Here is a 17,858-nt window from a genome sequence, read left to right as displayed (position 1 = left end):
AAGCCCAAACTTCAAATTTTTTAGGACAAAAAACTATAAAGTGTAGCTCATCTTCCAAATTGGATTGTTGACAAAACTGACAGCAGGGAGAGAGGACAGAAGGAATCAGTTGGTAGAGCTTGTTAGAACAAGGAAACTTGTTCTGCAGCAAGCGATACCATGGTGTCCTGATCTGTACAGGAATGGATAAATTCCAAAATCGAGCCCAGAAAGTACCTGGCAGGCCAGAAGTGGGATTTGGCATCCTTCTTCGTTGTGATAAGACTTGAAGATGCTGACGTCGCACTGTACGTGGAAGAATAGTGGAAGATGTGTCGTCAAGCAAAGGTTGCACTAGCTCAGAGACTACAGCAGACAATTAAGCTGAATGGGCTGAAAAAAGCCCATTAGGCAAACACAAGCGAGCAAAAAAGGGATGTAACATAATTTGCCCATTTAAAAGCAACCGAACTAATTTACCAATACGGTGTTGTAGAACAGTAACTGATTGTAGTTGACATTAATGAATATAAGTCTTAATACAAGATCATAATTAAAATAAAATAAAATACAAGTTTATTTAAATAAGATCATACAATCAATTCCAATTAAACATGTTCTTTTAGAATATGTATTGTATTCATGAGAGTTCTTTGGTAAGAAGAAGTATCAACTAAAATAACCAAGTCCAACCCAATGTCAGGAATATTGCTAATCTTTCACATAATTGAAATAACGCGTAAAATAACGTTATTCAAATCAGTGAGGAATTCCCAGAATAAAAGATAATCTATGACAGACATACAAAAGAACAGATGAAAAGTTTTCATAATCATAATTAGAGATAACACTTGCTAAAGTACCTGAATATTAGAAGAACGATAACAATAGAAGATATCAAGCCACTCACTCAATAAGATATAAATACCTGCCTTCAATTAGAATAATTTTTACTTTAACTTAAACTGAAATAAAGATCAGTCTCAAAAAGTACTCAAACTGTTTCTTGATCTTTGTTTCTACCTTTTCCTAAATCATTATTACCATTATACAACATATTGTGTCCATAATCTTTGATGACATACAAATTGTTGATGTAAAAGTGCAAAATGAGAGGAAGAGCTGTTACTATTATCCACTTCTTGCAGAGCAGCAAAAGTAGGATGATAGGATCGAATGTGCCGTATAAATTGTTTTCGTGTGAGGGGGTTACTAACTTTAAAAAGACTATTGCAGTTCAAAGAAAGCACCTTAAAAGCCTTGCGATTATGATAAATCATTAAGAAAATTAAAGATTTAATTTATCGGGAGCGGTCCGAACACGAGTACTACGACGCAAGGAAACATCAGTTCCTTGAGGCTTGGTAACTAGCAATTGTGGGTCTTCATGGTTCATTTCCATGTCAGACTCATTCAAACGTTCAGATTCGGATTCAGTTGTGTTTTCACACATGACGGTATCACAGGGAGATTCCTGTCCCGGCTCTTCTAAGTTGTGGGAAGATCGACCAGCTTGCATCTTTGCATTATTAGGTCGTGGACTCGCAGTTGTTAAAACAGGAGAGGAGGCTTTAGATTGAGAACTAATTGAGCATATGCCATCATTTGGATTAGGCGAGCAAGAGGACTCAATAGTGGCATATTTTGAATGCTGATGAGTTGGGTTAACAATTGGCAGATTTTGATCTTCTGCCATGTGAACTTGGATGGAATTCATAGTATCCTCAAGGTTGGACACAATGTCAACTGAAGCCGATGAAGGCGAAGTATTCCGGTCCAAAGTGGGTTTACCATTGCGGCGTCTTTTGGCGGCGGAGGTTCGTTCAGGACATTCAGCTCGCACATGGCCACGTTTAAGACACAGGAAACAGACACGTTTGCCACTAGGGGATTTAGGGCAACCAGAAGCTGAGTGACCGGATTCATGACAGTACTTACAGTATGTAGGCATGTCATTCCAGTATGCCAAAATAAACACATCGCCGGAGCGAGAAACATCAGGATCAACCCATGTAATAACATGAGAAAGCTCCAAAAATGGAGGTTCGTCTTTGTTAATCAATTGTGGAGAAACATCAAGGATGGCATAGCCAGTGTCATGTTTTGACATGTCAATAAGATAACAGTCTTATCATTCTAAGCTAAATCTTTACAAATGAGTTTGAATAAGAATAGATCCTGATAATTACCAACTGCCCTGAACAGCCAAGTTTCACTTTCATCTCAACAGTTGATTATTTACATCAGTTTATAAAATTTTTCTTATACATGTCAAATCATATCGGTCGTAACTATCTCTTGTCATTTAATCTCAGGTCTTGCTCAAACTAATATAAATAGCCTTGGAATCTTTCTTTAATAAAAGTAATTCGACTTTAGAACTATTGTTCGGTCTCGTTAATTCTTCTTTTTCATATTTTAAATACTTAAAAACACTTCATTTTTTTTAACGAATTCTGAACTTTTGTTTAAAATTACAAAATATGGCTGACAACGATCAATCCACTCAAGTTTCCTCCCTTAATAAGAAAGGCAACCTTAATCAACAAGAAGAAGAGACATCCAGGGTCAGTGAAGACATAGAAATGGCTATCGTTGAAGAAGCTGCTTCTACCACTTCAAATGGTTTTGAATTAAAAGAAGATCCATCTATCGATGCTGTTATGGGTCTGAGGGTTACATTGACAGACCTTAGACAACAGATCGCTCGTGCTGTGGTAACTGGAGCTCCTCAAGAAGAGCTAACCAAGCTCCAAGAACAGGCAGTTAATATAAAGAACTGCATCCAGTTCTTAGATGATGCTCAAGCTTTCTGTATTACTCCTCCTACACCCGTAGGTAATGCTGTTTTCAGTCCTGGCTTCTCAAATACTGCTTTTAACACTCGGTCGGCTCATATTATCCCACCTGATCTTCCTGTCTGGCAATGGAGGGGTAATGTCTGGAGAAAAGATGCCGATGTACATGACTCCGTAGAAGACTTACTTGACACCTTCTCCCTAATCATTGAGTCAAATGGTCTATCTGTTGATTCGAGTTGGTCTCGCCTGGTCCCAATCAAGATGAACCGAGATCAACGTTCATGGTTTAACGAGGTTCTAAAAGGGCGTAGTTTGACTTGGTCTGAAGTAAGAAAGATCATTGTCAAGACCTATGCTGCACAAGACGTAGCTCAAGAATTGGAATACATGGACCAGCTCCTGTCACTTAAAATGCTTCCAACCGAGTCCATTGAAGCCTTTACAGATCGATTTCAACGTATTCGAAGGGCTGCCAAATGGGATGATGACATCAGGACCGCTTCCATTTACAAGCGTGCTTTACCAGGCTTTTTACGTCAGGAGGTCTCTCGTTCCTTGCTAAACCTTGGTCGAGATCAACAAGACTCCGTGACAAAAGTTGCTGCCAAAGCACGAATGGTCCTGTCATCAAACCTTTGTTCAGAAAGTGGCTCATCTAACCGTCAAGAATCTGGGTTAAAAATTTCCTCCTCGCCTCTCCTTTCTAAGGGAACAGAAGCATCGAAGTACAATCCAAACAACTTGGAAACCTCAAACAACCAACTTGGCAATGGTAAAAGAGTGTCTATGGGTAGTATGAAGAACAAGTTCCGCTGCGCTATCCATGGTATTGCCAATCATCCCACTGAAAGATGCAACAAGTACAAGGATTTGCTGAAGCAAAACTCTTCCTCGGTGATCACTCCTTCTGCTGCATCTAATAGATCTTTATCATTTGTGTCTGTTGCCAAGAACTGTTATCGATGTTTGGGTAATGTCCCTTGGTCCAAAGAACACGCTGCTCGCTGTCCTCGTGACAAGCCTTATCATGGTCCAACTAAGGCCATCCGTTCTGTTCGCTTGGATACTGCAAATTCCAATGGTAACAAGCCCAACCTCACCGTCACTCCTCAAGCTAGACCACAACAGGCGTCCTCCAAGGTGTCTAGTGGTGATAGCAACTTGATGGACGTGGATGACGAGGGTTATCCAGTTAGCTATGACTGTAAGAAATTAACAAAACAGAATGAAGTATTTAAAAATACTAACCATTCTTTAATTGTACCTATCACTATAGAGAACGTGAACACTATGGCCCTGGTTGATAGTGGTTCTTCTTTTAGCTCGATAGACACAAAATTTGTTAATAAATATAATATTGCAGTTGATAGAAATGTATCTGGTTCCGTTATACTTGCTACAAGTGATAATGTTAGTAAACGTTTCGGTACAACCAAATTTCCATTAAGTGTTATTTACGGTGATAATGATAAAAATCTTATTCATACATCCCATTCTTTTGAAGTCCTTCCTCTTTCCTTGGATACTGAAGTTGTAATAGGATTAGACCTAATGCACAAGTTGAACATTCTTGTTACCAACTTAGCTATCAGACATCCTAATCTTGCACCAGTTATTGACAAAGAGATTACGGATGACACACCTGAACCTAACAAAGCTCCTTTCGGTACACTTGAGCAACAAGCTCATTTCCATAATGCTATTAAACCATTTGTTGATCAAAATGCCTTAATACCAAAGAATTCATTCTGTACTGTACCCGAGTCAGTTATACGTTTAGATACTGTTAAAGGAAAAACCGCTTACCGTGCACCATATCGTACTCCTTTTAAATTACTACCAATCATGCGTGAATGTATTGACACTTGGTTAAAGGATGAAGTTATTGAACGTGCATCACCTAATTCGGATTGGAATTCTCCTTTAACATTGGCACCTAAGAAAGACTTGCTTGGTAATCTCACAGGACATCGACCCTGTCTCGATCCTCGCTTGTTAAATTCTATTCTCGTGTCAAACGATAGACATCCTATTCCAAAGATTGAAGAGATTTTCGATCAATTACAAGGATCAACTATCTTTACCACTCTTGATCTTCGACAAGCATTTCATCGATTCCAAATCTACGAACCTGATCGTGTTAAGACCACATTCACTTTTGAAGGTCAACAATACCAATTTAGAGGTTGTCCATTTGGATTGAAACATATTGCTTCCCGTTATCAGCGAGTGATTAATATTGTATTACGTGATTTACCTTATGCACAGGCTTTTGTTGATGATATCATCATATTTTCCAAGTCTTATGAGGAACACATCACACATGTGCAAAACATAATTCAGAGATTAACTAAAGTGAACTTGATCCTTAACCCAGACAAATGTCATTTTGCGCAGTCTACTGTTTACTTGCTTGGTTTCTGTGTTGATGCCAAAGGGTCTCGACTCGATCCTCGTAAAGTTACAAACGCTTTGACTTGGCCTAGACCTTCATCTGGAAAAGAGATTCAACGCTTTTTAGGACTGGTAAATTATTTTAGAAAATACTTGCCAAATATTTCTGAAGTCACTGCGCCTTTGGACAAATTACGTTTCGAAGGTAAACTTGATAAACTTTGGACATCTGAACAAGAAAGTGCTTTTGAAAAAATCAAGGCATTATTGTCTTCTGCGCCACTTCTTCATCATCCAGATTTAGAACAACCTTTTTACGTTGCTACTGATGCTAGTAACTATTCAATTGGTGCTGTTCTTTACCAAGTTATCAAAAATGAGACTCGATATATCGGTTTCATGGCACGCTCACTTTCTTCATCTGAAAAGAATTATTCTACCACTAAACGTGAGCTATTAGCAGTGATATTTGCACTAAAGAAGTTTCATCCATTTTTGTGGGGTAACCCATTCACCTTATACACTGATCACAAGGCCCTGACTTATCTCCACACTCAGCCTGTAGCTAACGCTATGATGATCAATTGGCTGGATACTATACTGGATTATAACTTCAAAATCATCCATCGACCTGGTATTCAAAATATTCTGCCAGATGCTTTGTCGCGTCTTTTTGAACCTGAAAAAACGCTGGAGGGGGATAATAAAACCATCAAAACAATTGTCACTTCACAAATTATCAATTCTAACGGATCAATTCTTACATCCAGAATGATGATGCCTGCTGACTTGATGACCCCAGCACCAGAAGACAGACAAAAGCTACTCATGGATACACACTTAGAAGGACACCGTGGAGCTCAAGCAATCGTAACAGCTTTACATAGCGATGGTATTCACTGGACAAAGCTCAAGGAAGATGCACTTGAAATAATACGTAGTTGTCCTGATTGCCAAAAATTCAATATCGCAAAGCACGGATACAATCCCTTAACCTCAATCTATGCTGATGCACCTTGGGATCACATCTGTATCGACACAGCCGGACCTTTCCCTACTTCAGTACAAGGTAATCAATACATCCTTCTGGTAGTGGACGTCTTTACACGATATTGTGTACTCAAAGCCTTGCCCGATAAATCCTCTCTCACTATTGCACTTGCATTAAGGAGTATCTTATCGCTCTTTGGTCGACCAAAAATTATCCAAAGTGATAATGGTACTGAGTATGTCAATGAAATCGTCAGACTGTATGTTGAATCATCCGGTATTGATCATCGTCTCATATCAGCTTATCATCCCCGAGCTAACGGTATAGTTGAACGATGGGTTGGCAAAGCAAAAAATATTTTGCACAAAAGATTACAAGGCAGAACTGAGGATTGGGACTTGTATGTTGACAGTACCCAAGAAGCCCTCAACAATACACATACAGCTTTACACGGCACACGACCTTTCTCATTGATGTTCGCAAGACGTCCCAATGAAAACAAGGATTATAATAACGTGCTGGACAAAACTAAATCGCCTGAAACAATGAAACAGTTAGAAACTAGAATTAACGAGTTTAATGACACTGTCTTACCTGCTATTCGTGAAAAAATAAAAACTTCACAAGCTGCCTCTCGAGACAAGTTCAACCAAACTCACAGAATTCTAACCGATATCCCCACTGGTAGTCAAGTCACGCTCAAGAATGTAAACCGTGTTGCAAAAAGTGATCCCCTCTACGTTGGTAATTACACTGTCAAAAGAAAAACTCAAGGTGGTTCATACGTGTTGGTTGATGCAACTGGAGCACTCTTACCAAGAGATGTACCTCCATCGCAAATAAAGGTTATTTCCCAGGAAGTATCTTTATCCAATACTGATCAATCTGAATCATACGATGTTGAGGCAGTTTTACACCATAAGGGATCACCGGGTAATTACTTATATAAAGTTCGATGGAAAGGTTATGGAGAAGAAGATGACACTTGGGAACCGGCTAGTCATTTCCATGATTACAGACCGATCCAAAAGTATTGGTTACGTATAAGTGAACAAGAACCAGCGCGCGAGGTTCAACTTGTTCCTAAAAAAAGATACAACCAAGAAAAGAAAAAATGTGCATCGCAATGTAACTAACTCTAAAAGAAACAGACGTTAACACATTGACCTTCTTCCACCCAACTTTCATTAACTATACATATATGTTACCAGCAAATAACGCAATTATAAAATATTTACAAGGATAGTAAAAAATGGAATTTTTTCTCATGCCTTAATATTTTTCAATTTGCACGTTTGTACGCAGTCACATTTACAGACAAACATCACTTTAGCAATAAATTCCTGTTTAGGGTTTATTATCGCCTAAATGCTTTGTTCCATTCTTGAACACTATACTTTATATGTTTATATAAAGAGCCACTATACGTTATATGACTTCACCCTACCAAGCACCTATTTCTTACAACAAATAGAGCTCATCTTGACATCTCAAACCTCATTTTGACATTCAGTTAAACAAACATCTTTTTACTTGCCACATTAATTCCAGAAAAGATAATTACAACCTGGAAGGGGGCAATGTCATGTTTTGACATGTCAATAAGATAACAGTATTATCATTCTAAGCTAAATCTTTACAAATGAGTTTGAATAAGAATAGATCCTGATAATTACCAACTGCCCTGAACAGCCAAGTTTCACTTTCATCTCAACAGTTGATTATTTACATCAGTTTATAAAATTTTTCTTATACATGTCAAATCATATCGGTCGTAACTATCTCTTGTCATTTAATCTCAGGTCTTGCTCAAACTAATATAAATAGCCTTGGAATCTTTCTTTAATAAAAGTAATTCGACTTTAGAACTATTGTTCGGTCTCGTTAATTCTTCTTTTTCATATTTTAAATACTTAAAAACACTTCAGCCAGAGCCCAAAAAAGTGCCAGTCTCGCTATCCTTGACGACGCCGACGTCACAGATACGTCCGTAATTACTCAGTGTGGCGTTTAAGCCAGCACGTAGCTCCTTGGGACGAAGCCAAGGTAAGCGTTGAAGAGTGACTTTCTTCAATATAGAGCCTGGTGCCATGGCTGAAGCTGGTTTGATGACAATTTGGCCATCATCAAACTTAAGTCCAATATCCAAAGCGTTGAAACGATAAGACTCAATGTCAAAGTTGACTTCCAAGTATCGATTTGGGCCAGATCTATGGATCAGTTGGCCATATGGTACTTGGTACTTATGATGTAAAAACAGTAGGAAGTCAATAGCTAACAACTACTATTTATTAAGTAAAAAAAAGGAGGAGAACTGATAATTTACAGTGGGTCAAAAAACTGCACCAACGCAACTCAGTTTTTCGGAAATACCAGTATAGCTCCGTCAGTTTAAAAGTAAGCATTACGAAACTTGGAACAAAAGGAGTTAATACTGTTACTATTTATTGATAAAAGTTTCAAAGTCAGATGCGGAGTATTGATCTAAGGAGCACTCAGCAAAAAGAGGAGGTCGGTTGGTGCAGTTTTTTGACTTTTAAAATATTTAGTGGATCCACCCTTTTCTGCTAAGACTGCTTGTATTCAGTAGGGCATACTGTCTATATATTTGATGCATTGTTCCTTAGTAAACGAATTCCATTCATTTTCGACTCTTTGCCACAGTTCATGGATGCTGGTCACCCTATTATCATACATGCTCAGCTTTAACTTCAAGTGATGCCATATATGTTCAATAGGATTAAGATCTGGACTTTGCGATGGCCAATCGTCAATGTAAAGCATGCCACTATCCTTCATCCATTGTGTTGTGGACTTTGATCGATGTTTGGGATCATTATCGTGCTGAAATACCGACGTTTCCCAGTTCAGACCACAGTTCTCCATGTTTTAATCGTAAGATTAAATAAAAAAATTAAACAAAAAAACAATAGCAGCAATATAAAATTAAAATCCTTCTTTATTGCAGATTTCTTTATATTGCAAAAGAGCCCCGTTTAATGGATAAAAAGTTGGCATCTATTTATATTCTTTGTGAGCGTAGATATAAAAGATATAGACTCGGCAACAATGTCGTGCTGAAGAACCAATGATTAAGCTAAAGCTTGTCGATGTTCTAATATATGCATCTGAAGTTGAACAATAGAAATAATAACCAGTCAATTAACTTTGATCTAATTACTTTTGGGGTTGACAATTGATTAGACTCGCTAGGATGACAAATACTGATCTTATTGTTCTAAATTTGGAAAAGTGTGGAATTGTTCAATCATAGTTTAATCTTTGTGTATCGTTATTATTTTAATACAACTGATATCTTATAGAAAATAACTATGTTTACAACATTATCCTCCCCCAGACTTGACAATAGTCAGGTCGGCATTCATGCAGATACTAAATGTTATTTTCTTATTGGTTAATTTATGTATCTTGATGCTCAGCAAGTTTATGAAGTCAGCGGCCGCTCTGCTACATGAACTTTTTTTTTTTTTTTTTTTTTTTTTTAGTTTCTATTGTTTCTTATTCTTTTACTTTTTCTAAGGACTGTGCTATCTTGTACCATGTCCTTTCTTTTATGGTTCTTGTTTTCTTCAGTCACATTAGGTCTAGCAGAAGTCTTTTTAGTGTAATCTTTTTCATTAGCTATCATCTTTTGCTTTCGTGCTTGCTCTAATTCCTTCAACTCTTTTCTCTTAAGCCAATATTTATCAATGGGTACTGTGCTGGAGAAGGATGATGCTTTTTCCCACGTATTCTCTCTTTCACCATAACCAGCCCATTTTACAAGGTATTCTCTTTGTCCTGGACCGCCTCTGTGATCTCTAATATCCTCAACTTCATAGTATGTATCTTCTATAGCTGTTTCGTCAATAGAGACTATCTTGAGTTCTGATGGGACATATTCACGATGTAACAGTTCATTTTGCTCATCTTTTAAGACATAGGAACCACCTTGAGTTTTTCGAACGACAATGTAAGGCCCTTCATAAAGAGGTGACAGCTTACTAGTCCGTCCTGGTAATCTAACCATAACTGCAGTATCCTTCGGAAGATCTATGATCATATTTTTGTCATTGAACCTCTTGCTTGCTTCCTCTATGATCTTCTGTGTTCTTTCACGAATGGCAGGAAACACAATCTGGTACATGCAATCAGTTCTCTCAATTAGCTCTTGTTCTGTAACAGGTCTATTAGGAATCTTATCAGCTATACTCTGATCACCGTAATCCTCAAAGCTATTAAGTCTTCGAGCAAACATCAAGGAAAATGGAGCACTCTTTGAACGGTGTCTTATTTTATAATTCGACGCTAGTTGGACAATTGGTAATACATCATCCCAATCATTGCTGTTAGAATTAACCATTTTTCTTATAGTGTTTAATGTCGTCTTTACAGCGCTCTCGCTCACGCCATTACCTCGACTGTGAAAGGCTGTACTGTATCTGCGATCTATTCCTAGGTGCTTGGATAATGAGTGCATGAGGCTATTCTTAAACTCTCTGCCGTTATCACTTTGAATGATTTTAGGTATGCCATAGTCACCAAAGATTTTTATTAATTCTTTTGCTACAGTGTCACTTTGTTTATTTTTTAGTGGACGCAGTATGATGTACCTGGTACATACATCTATCATCACAAGGACATAGACATTTTCATTTGCCGTAACAGGTAAAGGTCCTAAAAGATCAATTCCAATATGGTCAAATGGTAGATATGCAAGAATATTCTTTAAAGGATGATAACCTTTCTTGCTTATATTGTGTCTCTGGCATTCAATACATGATTTGATTGTCTCAGTAGCATCTTTATAAATATTATTCCAATGAAGTCCTTGTGAATGTAACTGCTCCACAATACTCGTACTACCGAAGTGTCCGAAGGTATGAGCATCTTCAAGTAGACGTGCTCTCTTCTCAGGTGGAGGAGTCATATAGTCAGTTGTGGGATTATTAGCAAACTTTTTATTTTTTATTTTCACAGCTAGCACATTTAGTTTCTTGTCCTGACTATAGATCAAGTTGTGTCTCTTTGCTATATAGTTTGTCTGTCTTTTAACTTTTATTTTATTTTGATTTTTATTTTTAATTTCCTTTTTTTCTTTTTTATTTTCTTTTTGCGCAGCATCACCCCCTCCTAGCATGAACTCATTATTCAAGCAAGGTTCATAAAGTCTAGAAAGTAAGTCTGGTAATTGATTGAGAATTCCTTGTATGTGAATTACATCAAAGTTGAAATCTAGTAAAGTTTCTAACCAGCCTATCATCATAGGGTTTGCTTGTTCTTGGGTATGTAAATACATTAAAGCCTTATGGTCAGTACGTAATTCAAATTTATTTCCCCATAAAAACTCACGATATTTTTCTAGTGCAAACACTACCGCGTACAGTTCACGTTTAGTTGTATTCCACTTACGTTGAGAGGGTGACAAAGATTTGGATGCAAATGCAATGTGTAAAGTTCTATTCAGCTCATCTCTTTGGGTCAATACTGCACCAACACCATATTGTGAGGCATCAGTAGCCACGTAGAATTTCTTTGACAAGTCTGGAGTGTGCAACAGTGTCTTTGACTTTAGAATCTCTTTTAAAGCAATGAATGCATCAGTGTGTTCTTGGGTCCAGTTGTTTTGTACATCAGGATCATTACGAAGTCTGTCGATAGGTGCAGCTACACGAGAGATTAAAGGTATAAAGTCTCTCATATATGATACAATACCCATTAATCGCATCACTTCTTTTTTATTGCGTGGTATAGGCCAACTATCGATGTTTGTTAGGCGGCGTGGATCTACTTTGATGATACCACCACTCTCAACTACAAATCCTAAAAGATAAATTGATCGTTGATACCAACTGCACTTCTTTACATTGATTTTTAGGTTGACGGAAGTTAATCGTTCAATCACCTTTTTTACGTTTGAAGCATGATTATCAGCTGTTCCTTTGATTACACAGTCATCAACATAGGTTTCAATGAAATCCATATCCGCGAAGAGTATTTTCATCACTTTACAGAATATTGCAGTAACTGTCTTTAGACCGAAACAACATCCTTGAAAGGTATATGTTCGATTCTTAAATTGGAAGGAGAGTTTGTGTTGATCTTTAGGGGCTACAAGGAAACTATTGTATGCGTTTTTCAAGTCAATCTTAGTGAACACTTCACCACCAGCTAAGTTGTCAAATATGCTTCTTATTTTTGGAACAGGATAAACGACATCAGGGATTGGTTTGTTGATACCACGAACATCTAAACATACTCTGTGGCTCGTTATCTCATTGTTCTCATCTTTCTTTGGTACCATTAATAAAGGACTATTAAAGGATGTGTTAGCGCGGTTCTCTTTAATGATACCTGCTTTTAACCATTCATTTATTTGCTCTTCTAATTCAGGCATTTGTCGGTGAGCAATCGGATATTGTCTCTTAAAGGACTTTGCTCCCTTTTCCATTGGTAATTCTACTACAGATTCTGGTACTGTGCAGAAAGATCCAGCAGGAATATTTTGATTGTCATCAATTGCATTCTGGATATAAGCTATGAATTGCTTTTGTTGATCTTCGGTACCATAGGGTGAGTTGTTAGGTTCAATCTCATTATTGGCATCAAAATTCATATTAAGAAATTGTGCGTCTTCCTTTAATCTATTTGAATAATCATCTTCATTACCTGGGTACTTGTATGCTACTCCAGTAAGACCGATATTCATCTTTCCAAGAACATCAGTTCCAAGCAAGACATCAAATTCTTGTGTCATTGTCTCATTAAAATTTACAACTTCAAAAGAATGTTTAAAAGAGATGTTATTCATATAAGTTAAAGTGAGAGGATCGGTTTGTCCAATTCGTTTACAATTATTATCTGAAGACAAAAAATTTAAAGAACCATTTACAGAATTCACTTTGTCAATATTCAATTTATTATTCAAACAAATTTTTGATATGCAAGTGATATCACTGCCAGTGTCAATCTTGCCAATTAATTTCTTGCCCTCTATTAATATAGGAGTCAAAAGTTTAAAAGGATTAGTATCTTCATCTTCAGTTATTTTATTTCATAATGCCTTACAGTCATATGCATGATTTTCAGCTTCTGTCATATCATGATCATCGTCATTTTCATCATTTGTAGTACGAACAATGGCATAGATTGACTTGTCCGAATCTCTTGGTTTCTTTGGGTCGACATGAAGTTTTCTTTTAAAGTCTGCATATTCTTGGCATTGATGGCCATGGGACCAACTTCTACCACAATAGCGGCAGGGTTTACTAGTGCTTGCCTTTTGAGGAAAATTTTTGTTGCCATAATATTTATTTTTTACGGTCGACGCAGCATCATTTTTTTTGTTCGTTTTACTAAAGCAATCATCTTCATTGTGATTTGCATTTGAACCACCATGTCTTGAGCAAAAGAAAGCACCAGACGAACCATGACCTTTGTTTCTTTTTGGAATACTAAAAGGACCAGCATTTGTGTGAATTCTTTTACTACCACTGGCGATATTGGCGTAGGATGAGCTGGTGTATGTCCTTGGATCATCACCTAATAAATTTCTTGCTATTTCAGCAGCTCTCTCTACAGTCCATGGTACGTTCTTATTTTCTTTTAGAACAAAAGCTGTCTTACACTTCTCTAGAACAGGTTCAGAGAATGATGCTTTAAATCTAGCAGCCACCATTGGATCATTTTTATTCGCCCCAGCCTCAATACAAGTGCTTAAAAAACGGGTCATATACGAAGAGATAGATTCATGTTTATTCATGGTCATTGTAAATAGACGATGCATCGCATCTGTTCTAGCATTGTCAGTCAGGAATTTGTTCGTAAAGACAATTCTAGCTGAGGTCCATGTATCACACCTTTTCAGATCCTTTTCGACCCAGTCATCGTGGTCAAAAGCCAACGAAACAGGGAGATACCGGCGCCAAACCTCCTGTATGTCCAAAGCAGCAGAATAAATCCCCTTTTCAAAGGACCGCAAAAAGTGTTCGACAGATTCGTGACATTTCTCACCAGGAAATGGGATATCAGGCCAAGAGGTAAGCTGGAATTTTGGAATGTCATTTTGTGTCAACCGCAAACCAATTTCCTTCTTGACAGGAGTAGACGTAAGGGGAACCAGTTTCCCAGAGAGAGCAAGCAACTGTGCACCATATTTTCTCATTTTGTTGAAAGCCAAGTCTGCTTGTTCTTCTTCACCAGCCATTATATGTTTTTGATACAGTCGGGCAGATTCTTCCTTTTTTTATACCTTAGGAGCTTTGAAACTTCAGCATCAATGTCATCATGATCAGAGGTAATTTCATGCGCATTGGCATTTATTTTTGGGATTACTTCAGAGCCATCACCAGAAAGAGAAGGGTCTTGACTAGCTTGTTCGATCTCCATATCAGATGGATCTTGTTCCATGGGTCGATTGTCTTGTTTAGGGCTTTCCATAGCAGTTTACCAGGGTAAGAACCAGAAGGATGATTAATTTTAAAAAATGTTTTAATCGTAAGATTAAATAAAAAAATTAAACAAAAAAACAATAGCAGCAATATAAAATTAAAATCCTTCTTTATTGCAGATTTCTTTATATTGCAAAAGAGCCCCGTTTAATGGATAAAAAGTTGGCATCTATTTATATTCTTTGTGAGCGTAGATATAAAAGATATAGACTCGGCAACAATGTCGTGCTGAAGAACCAATGATTAAGCTAAAGCTTGTCGATGTTCTAATATATGCATCTGAAGTTGAACAATAGAAATAATAACCAGTCAATTAACTTTGATCTAATTACTTTTGGGGTTGACAATTGATTAGACTCGCTAGGATGACAAATACTGATCTTATTGTTCTAAATTTGGAAAAGTGTGGAATTGTTCAATCATAGTTTAATCTTTGTGTATCGTTATTATTTTAATACAACTGATATCTTATAGAAAATAACTATGTTTACAACACTCCATAGTGTCTTTTAGACTTGTACCAAGGATTTCTTGGTATAACTCCGAATTCATGGTACCATTATAGATCTGACATGCGTATCCAGGTCCTTCGCTGGTTATACAGCCCCATAACATGAGAACACCGCTTCCATGCTTCACAGTAACGTCGATATAGTGAGGCTGTAAATGATCACATTTTTTTTTCCAATAATACTTGCAACCATCAGAGCCCCAAATGTTGACTTTCGTCTCATCAGAAAAGATGACACGTCGCCAATCATGTACTGTCCAATATTGATGCTTTTTAGCCCATGCTAATCGAGCCTTCTTGTGCTTTTCAGTCAATAATGGCTTCTTCTTTTTGATCTCAGCATAAATTTCAACTGAATGTAAGACATTAATTGCCGATTGATACGAAATAAGGTGTCCAAGCTCCTCCAACTTCATTTGCACATCCTTGGCAGCCTTCAAACAACCTGTGAGCACTTGTCTCTTGATGTATGGACGTGTTGACTCTGCCACAATGCTCGGTCTACCTCCTCTTTTACGTATTCTATCATGTATCCACTTATTTGCATACCTATTGACGGTATTTCTATGCACTCCAACTCGTTTCCCAATGACTGCAGGATCAACGCCGTTCTCTAATAATGCTTTGATACTGTTTTGAATATCGGATGGAAGCTTTTTGGGCATTTCTAATGATGGATGGATACTGACGATGTACAATGGGTTTGGGTAAAGCAGGAAAGAAAAAAAAAGAAAACAATTGCAAAAATCATTATTTTAAGGTCCCCAGTTTGACTAGATATAGGAAAGATTAGATTAAATCTGCCGGAATAGTCTCAGTCCGGACATATGATATCAAATACCTTTTCATTTTAAAAGTCAAAAAACTGCACCAACCGACCTCCTCTTTTTGCTGAGTGTTCTTTAGATCAATACTCCGCATCTGACTTTGAAACTTTTATCAATAAATAGTAACAGTATTAACTCCTTTTGTTCCAAGTTTCGTAATGCTTACTTTTAAACTGACAGAGCTATACTGGTATTTCCGAAAAACTGAGTTGCGTTGGTGCAGTTTTTTGACCCACTGTAAGGGCAGCATCGTTGACAGATGGAAGAGGAGGAATACAAAACGCTTGAGCTTCATCAAGAAATTTGATGCAGTTTTGTATGTTGACCGCTCGCTCCTGTAACTTTAGTAGATCTTCTTGAGTAGCACCAGCCACAACAGCACGAGCTATTTGTTGCCTAAGATCCTCCAAGGTTACCCTTAAACCCATGACAGCATCTACAGAAGGTTCTTCAAATTGAATACTTGAAAGAGAAGTAGGAAGTGCGTCTTGCCCATTAGTCATTTCAATGTCTTCACTAGCTTTAGCATCTTCTATTTGTTTTGTAACCAAATTATTGTCATCGTTGGAAGACAATTTAGCCGTTTGATCTTCTTTAACCATATTTGCTTGTAATGAATAGTTCAGAATTCGTTAAAAAAAATGAAGTGTTTTAAGTATTTAAAATAGACAAAGAAGAATTAACGAGACCGAACAATAGTTCTCAAGTCGAATTACTTTTATTAAAGAAAGATTCCAAGGCTATTTATATTAGTTGAGCAAGACCTGAGATTAAATGACAAGAGATAGTTACGACCGATATGATTTGACATGTATAAGAAAAATTTTATAAACTGATGTAAATAATCAACTGTTGAGATGAAAGTGAAACTTGGCTGTTCAGGGCAGTTGGTAATTATCAGGATCTATTCTTATTCAAACTCATTTGTAAAGATTTAGCTTATATTGATAAGACTGTTATCTTATTGACATGTCAAAACATGACAAATACTTAAAACACTTCACTTATAGAGATATTGAAAAAGGATTATTAATTATTTATCACTTAATATGCGGAAAAAGTACAAGGCAAATGAACGATTACATTCCGTATTCATCATTTCATGAAATATATAAAAATTTTTGGGAAGATAATTTAAATGATTTGCATAAACTTATTAATGATTTACTAGAAAATATGTGTAGTTCTATTTTATTAAGAATATATCATGCTGTTTAGGATAGGGGGGTTTTAGGTAAAAGTAGTATAACAACAAAGATAAAGAAATACTGTTAGAACTTGGTATCTCTTTATTAAGTTAAGATAACTAAGATTGAATATGATAAATTCTACATGTAAAAAGTGAGAGTATTTATAGACATGATACGGATAAAGAATTAGGACAGATTTATGATCAATTCGACAGAATAGATGATTACTGTTTCTTATTATTAGTTTAGCCTGTTCCTAGCTTGTACTGTCAATTATGCTATTGGGATGGTTTCAGATAACTCTGGATGTAGGACTATTTAGGAGACGGTACGGATGAATATAAAATCCTCTAGTTCCGTGATTGGATATTATGGCTAATAATAATATCTCAGTTAGGATAAAGGTTTACATGACTTAATGATGATCCGGTAAGTAATTGTCATTCCTTATTCAACATGCTCATATCATCAATAAACTATATTACAACCACGCCATACGTTTGACTGTGTGAAGTTAATATGAATAAAGCTTAATATAAAAATCTAATCAAGGTCTTTTATTGATCTGTGCTGGGAATAATGTTATAAATGATTCCAAAGTTATGTCAACATATTATTTAGGATCATATGAGATTCCTTTTACTAAAATAAAGTGACTATAATCTTATGTATCCTTAACACATGCAAATAAGATTAACCCTACTGATTTAAACAT

At 36.7% G+C, this 17,858-nt stretch overlaps 7 protein-coding genes across 7 annotated transcripts; 2 read left to right on the top strand and 5 right to left on the bottom strand.

Annotated features, from left to right (window-relative positions):
* Positions 1 to 1,267: 1,267 nt before the first annotated feature.
* Positions 1,268 to 2,089, bottom strand: RO3G_17022 (uncharacterized protein; the record flags this gene model as incomplete). The annotated part of the gene is made up of 1 exon (XM_067671606.1): positions 1,268 to 2,089. One exon carries the CDS (start codon positions 2,087 to 2,089, stop codon positions 1,268 to 1,270), a length of 822 nt encoding a protein of 273 aa, XP_067527611.1.
* Positions 2,090 to 2,462: 373 nt separating this feature from the next.
* RO3G_17021 (uncharacterized protein) lies at positions 2,463 to 7,301 on the top strand (the record flags this gene model as incomplete). The annotated part of the gene is made up of 2 exons (XM_067671605.1): positions 2,463 to 3,984; positions 4,144 to 7,301. 2 exons carry the CDS (start codon positions 2,463 to 2,465, stop codon positions 7,299 to 7,301), a joined length of 4,680 nt encoding a protein of 1,559 aa, XP_067527610.1.
* A 788-nt stretch (positions 7,302 to 8,089) lies between these two features.
* Positions 8,090 to 8,257, bottom strand: RO3G_17020 (uncharacterized protein; the record flags this gene model as incomplete). The annotated part of the gene is made up of 1 exon (XM_067671604.1): positions 8,090 to 8,257. The coding sequence occupies one exon, from the start codon at positions 8,255 to 8,257 to the stop codon at positions 8,090 to 8,092; it is 168 nt and encodes a 55-aa protein (XP_067527609.1).
* A 137-nt stretch (positions 8,258 to 8,394) lies between these two features.
* Positions 8,395 to 8,736, top strand: RO3G_17019 (uncharacterized protein; the record flags this gene model as incomplete). The annotated part of the gene is made up of 3 exons (XM_067671603.1): positions 8,395 to 8,415; positions 8,494 to 8,562; positions 8,623 to 8,736. 3 exons carry the CDS (start codon positions 8,395 to 8,397, stop codon positions 8,734 to 8,736), a joined length of 204 nt encoding a protein of 67 aa, XP_067527608.1.
* Positions 8,737 to 9,667: 931 nt separating this feature from the next.
* On the bottom strand, positions 9,668 to 14,371 carry RO3G_17018 (uncharacterized protein; the record flags this gene model as incomplete). The annotated part of the gene is made up of 2 exons (XM_067671602.1): positions 9,668 to 13,065; positions 13,234 to 14,371. 2 exons carry the CDS (start codon positions 14,369 to 14,371, stop codon positions 9,668 to 9,670), a joined length of 4,536 nt encoding a protein of 1,511 aa, XP_067527607.1.
* A 712-nt stretch (positions 14,372 to 15,083) lies between these two features.
* Positions 15,084 to 15,791, bottom strand: RO3G_17017 (uncharacterized protein; the record flags this gene model as incomplete). Its single annotated transcript, XM_067671601.1, has 1 exon — positions 15,084 to 15,791. One exon carries the CDS (start codon positions 15,789 to 15,791, stop codon positions 15,084 to 15,086), a length of 708 nt encoding a protein of 235 aa, XP_067527606.1.
* Positions 15,792 to 16,135: 344 nt separating this feature from the next.
* RO3G_17016 (uncharacterized protein) lies at positions 16,136 to 16,555 on the bottom strand (the record flags this gene model as incomplete). The annotated part of the gene is made up of 1 exon (XM_067671600.1): positions 16,136 to 16,555. One exon carries the CDS (start codon positions 16,553 to 16,555, stop codon positions 16,136 to 16,138), a length of 420 nt encoding a protein of 139 aa, XP_067527605.1.
* Between the last annotated feature and the right edge of the window lie 1,303 nt (positions 16,556 to 17,858).

The sequence above is a fragment of the Rhizopus delemar genome, genomic scaffold, assembly GCF_000149305.1.
Source record: "Rhizopus delemar RA 99-880 supercont3.25 genomic scaffold, whole genome shotgun sequence".
In the NCBI taxonomy this organism is placed as follows: domain Eukaryota; kingdom Fungi; phylum Mucoromycota; class Mucoromycetes; order Mucorales; family Rhizopodaceae; genus Rhizopus; species Rhizopus delemar.
The sequence above is the reverse complement of the archived record's forward strand: the minus strand, read 5'-3'. Positions and strand labels throughout refer to the sequence as shown.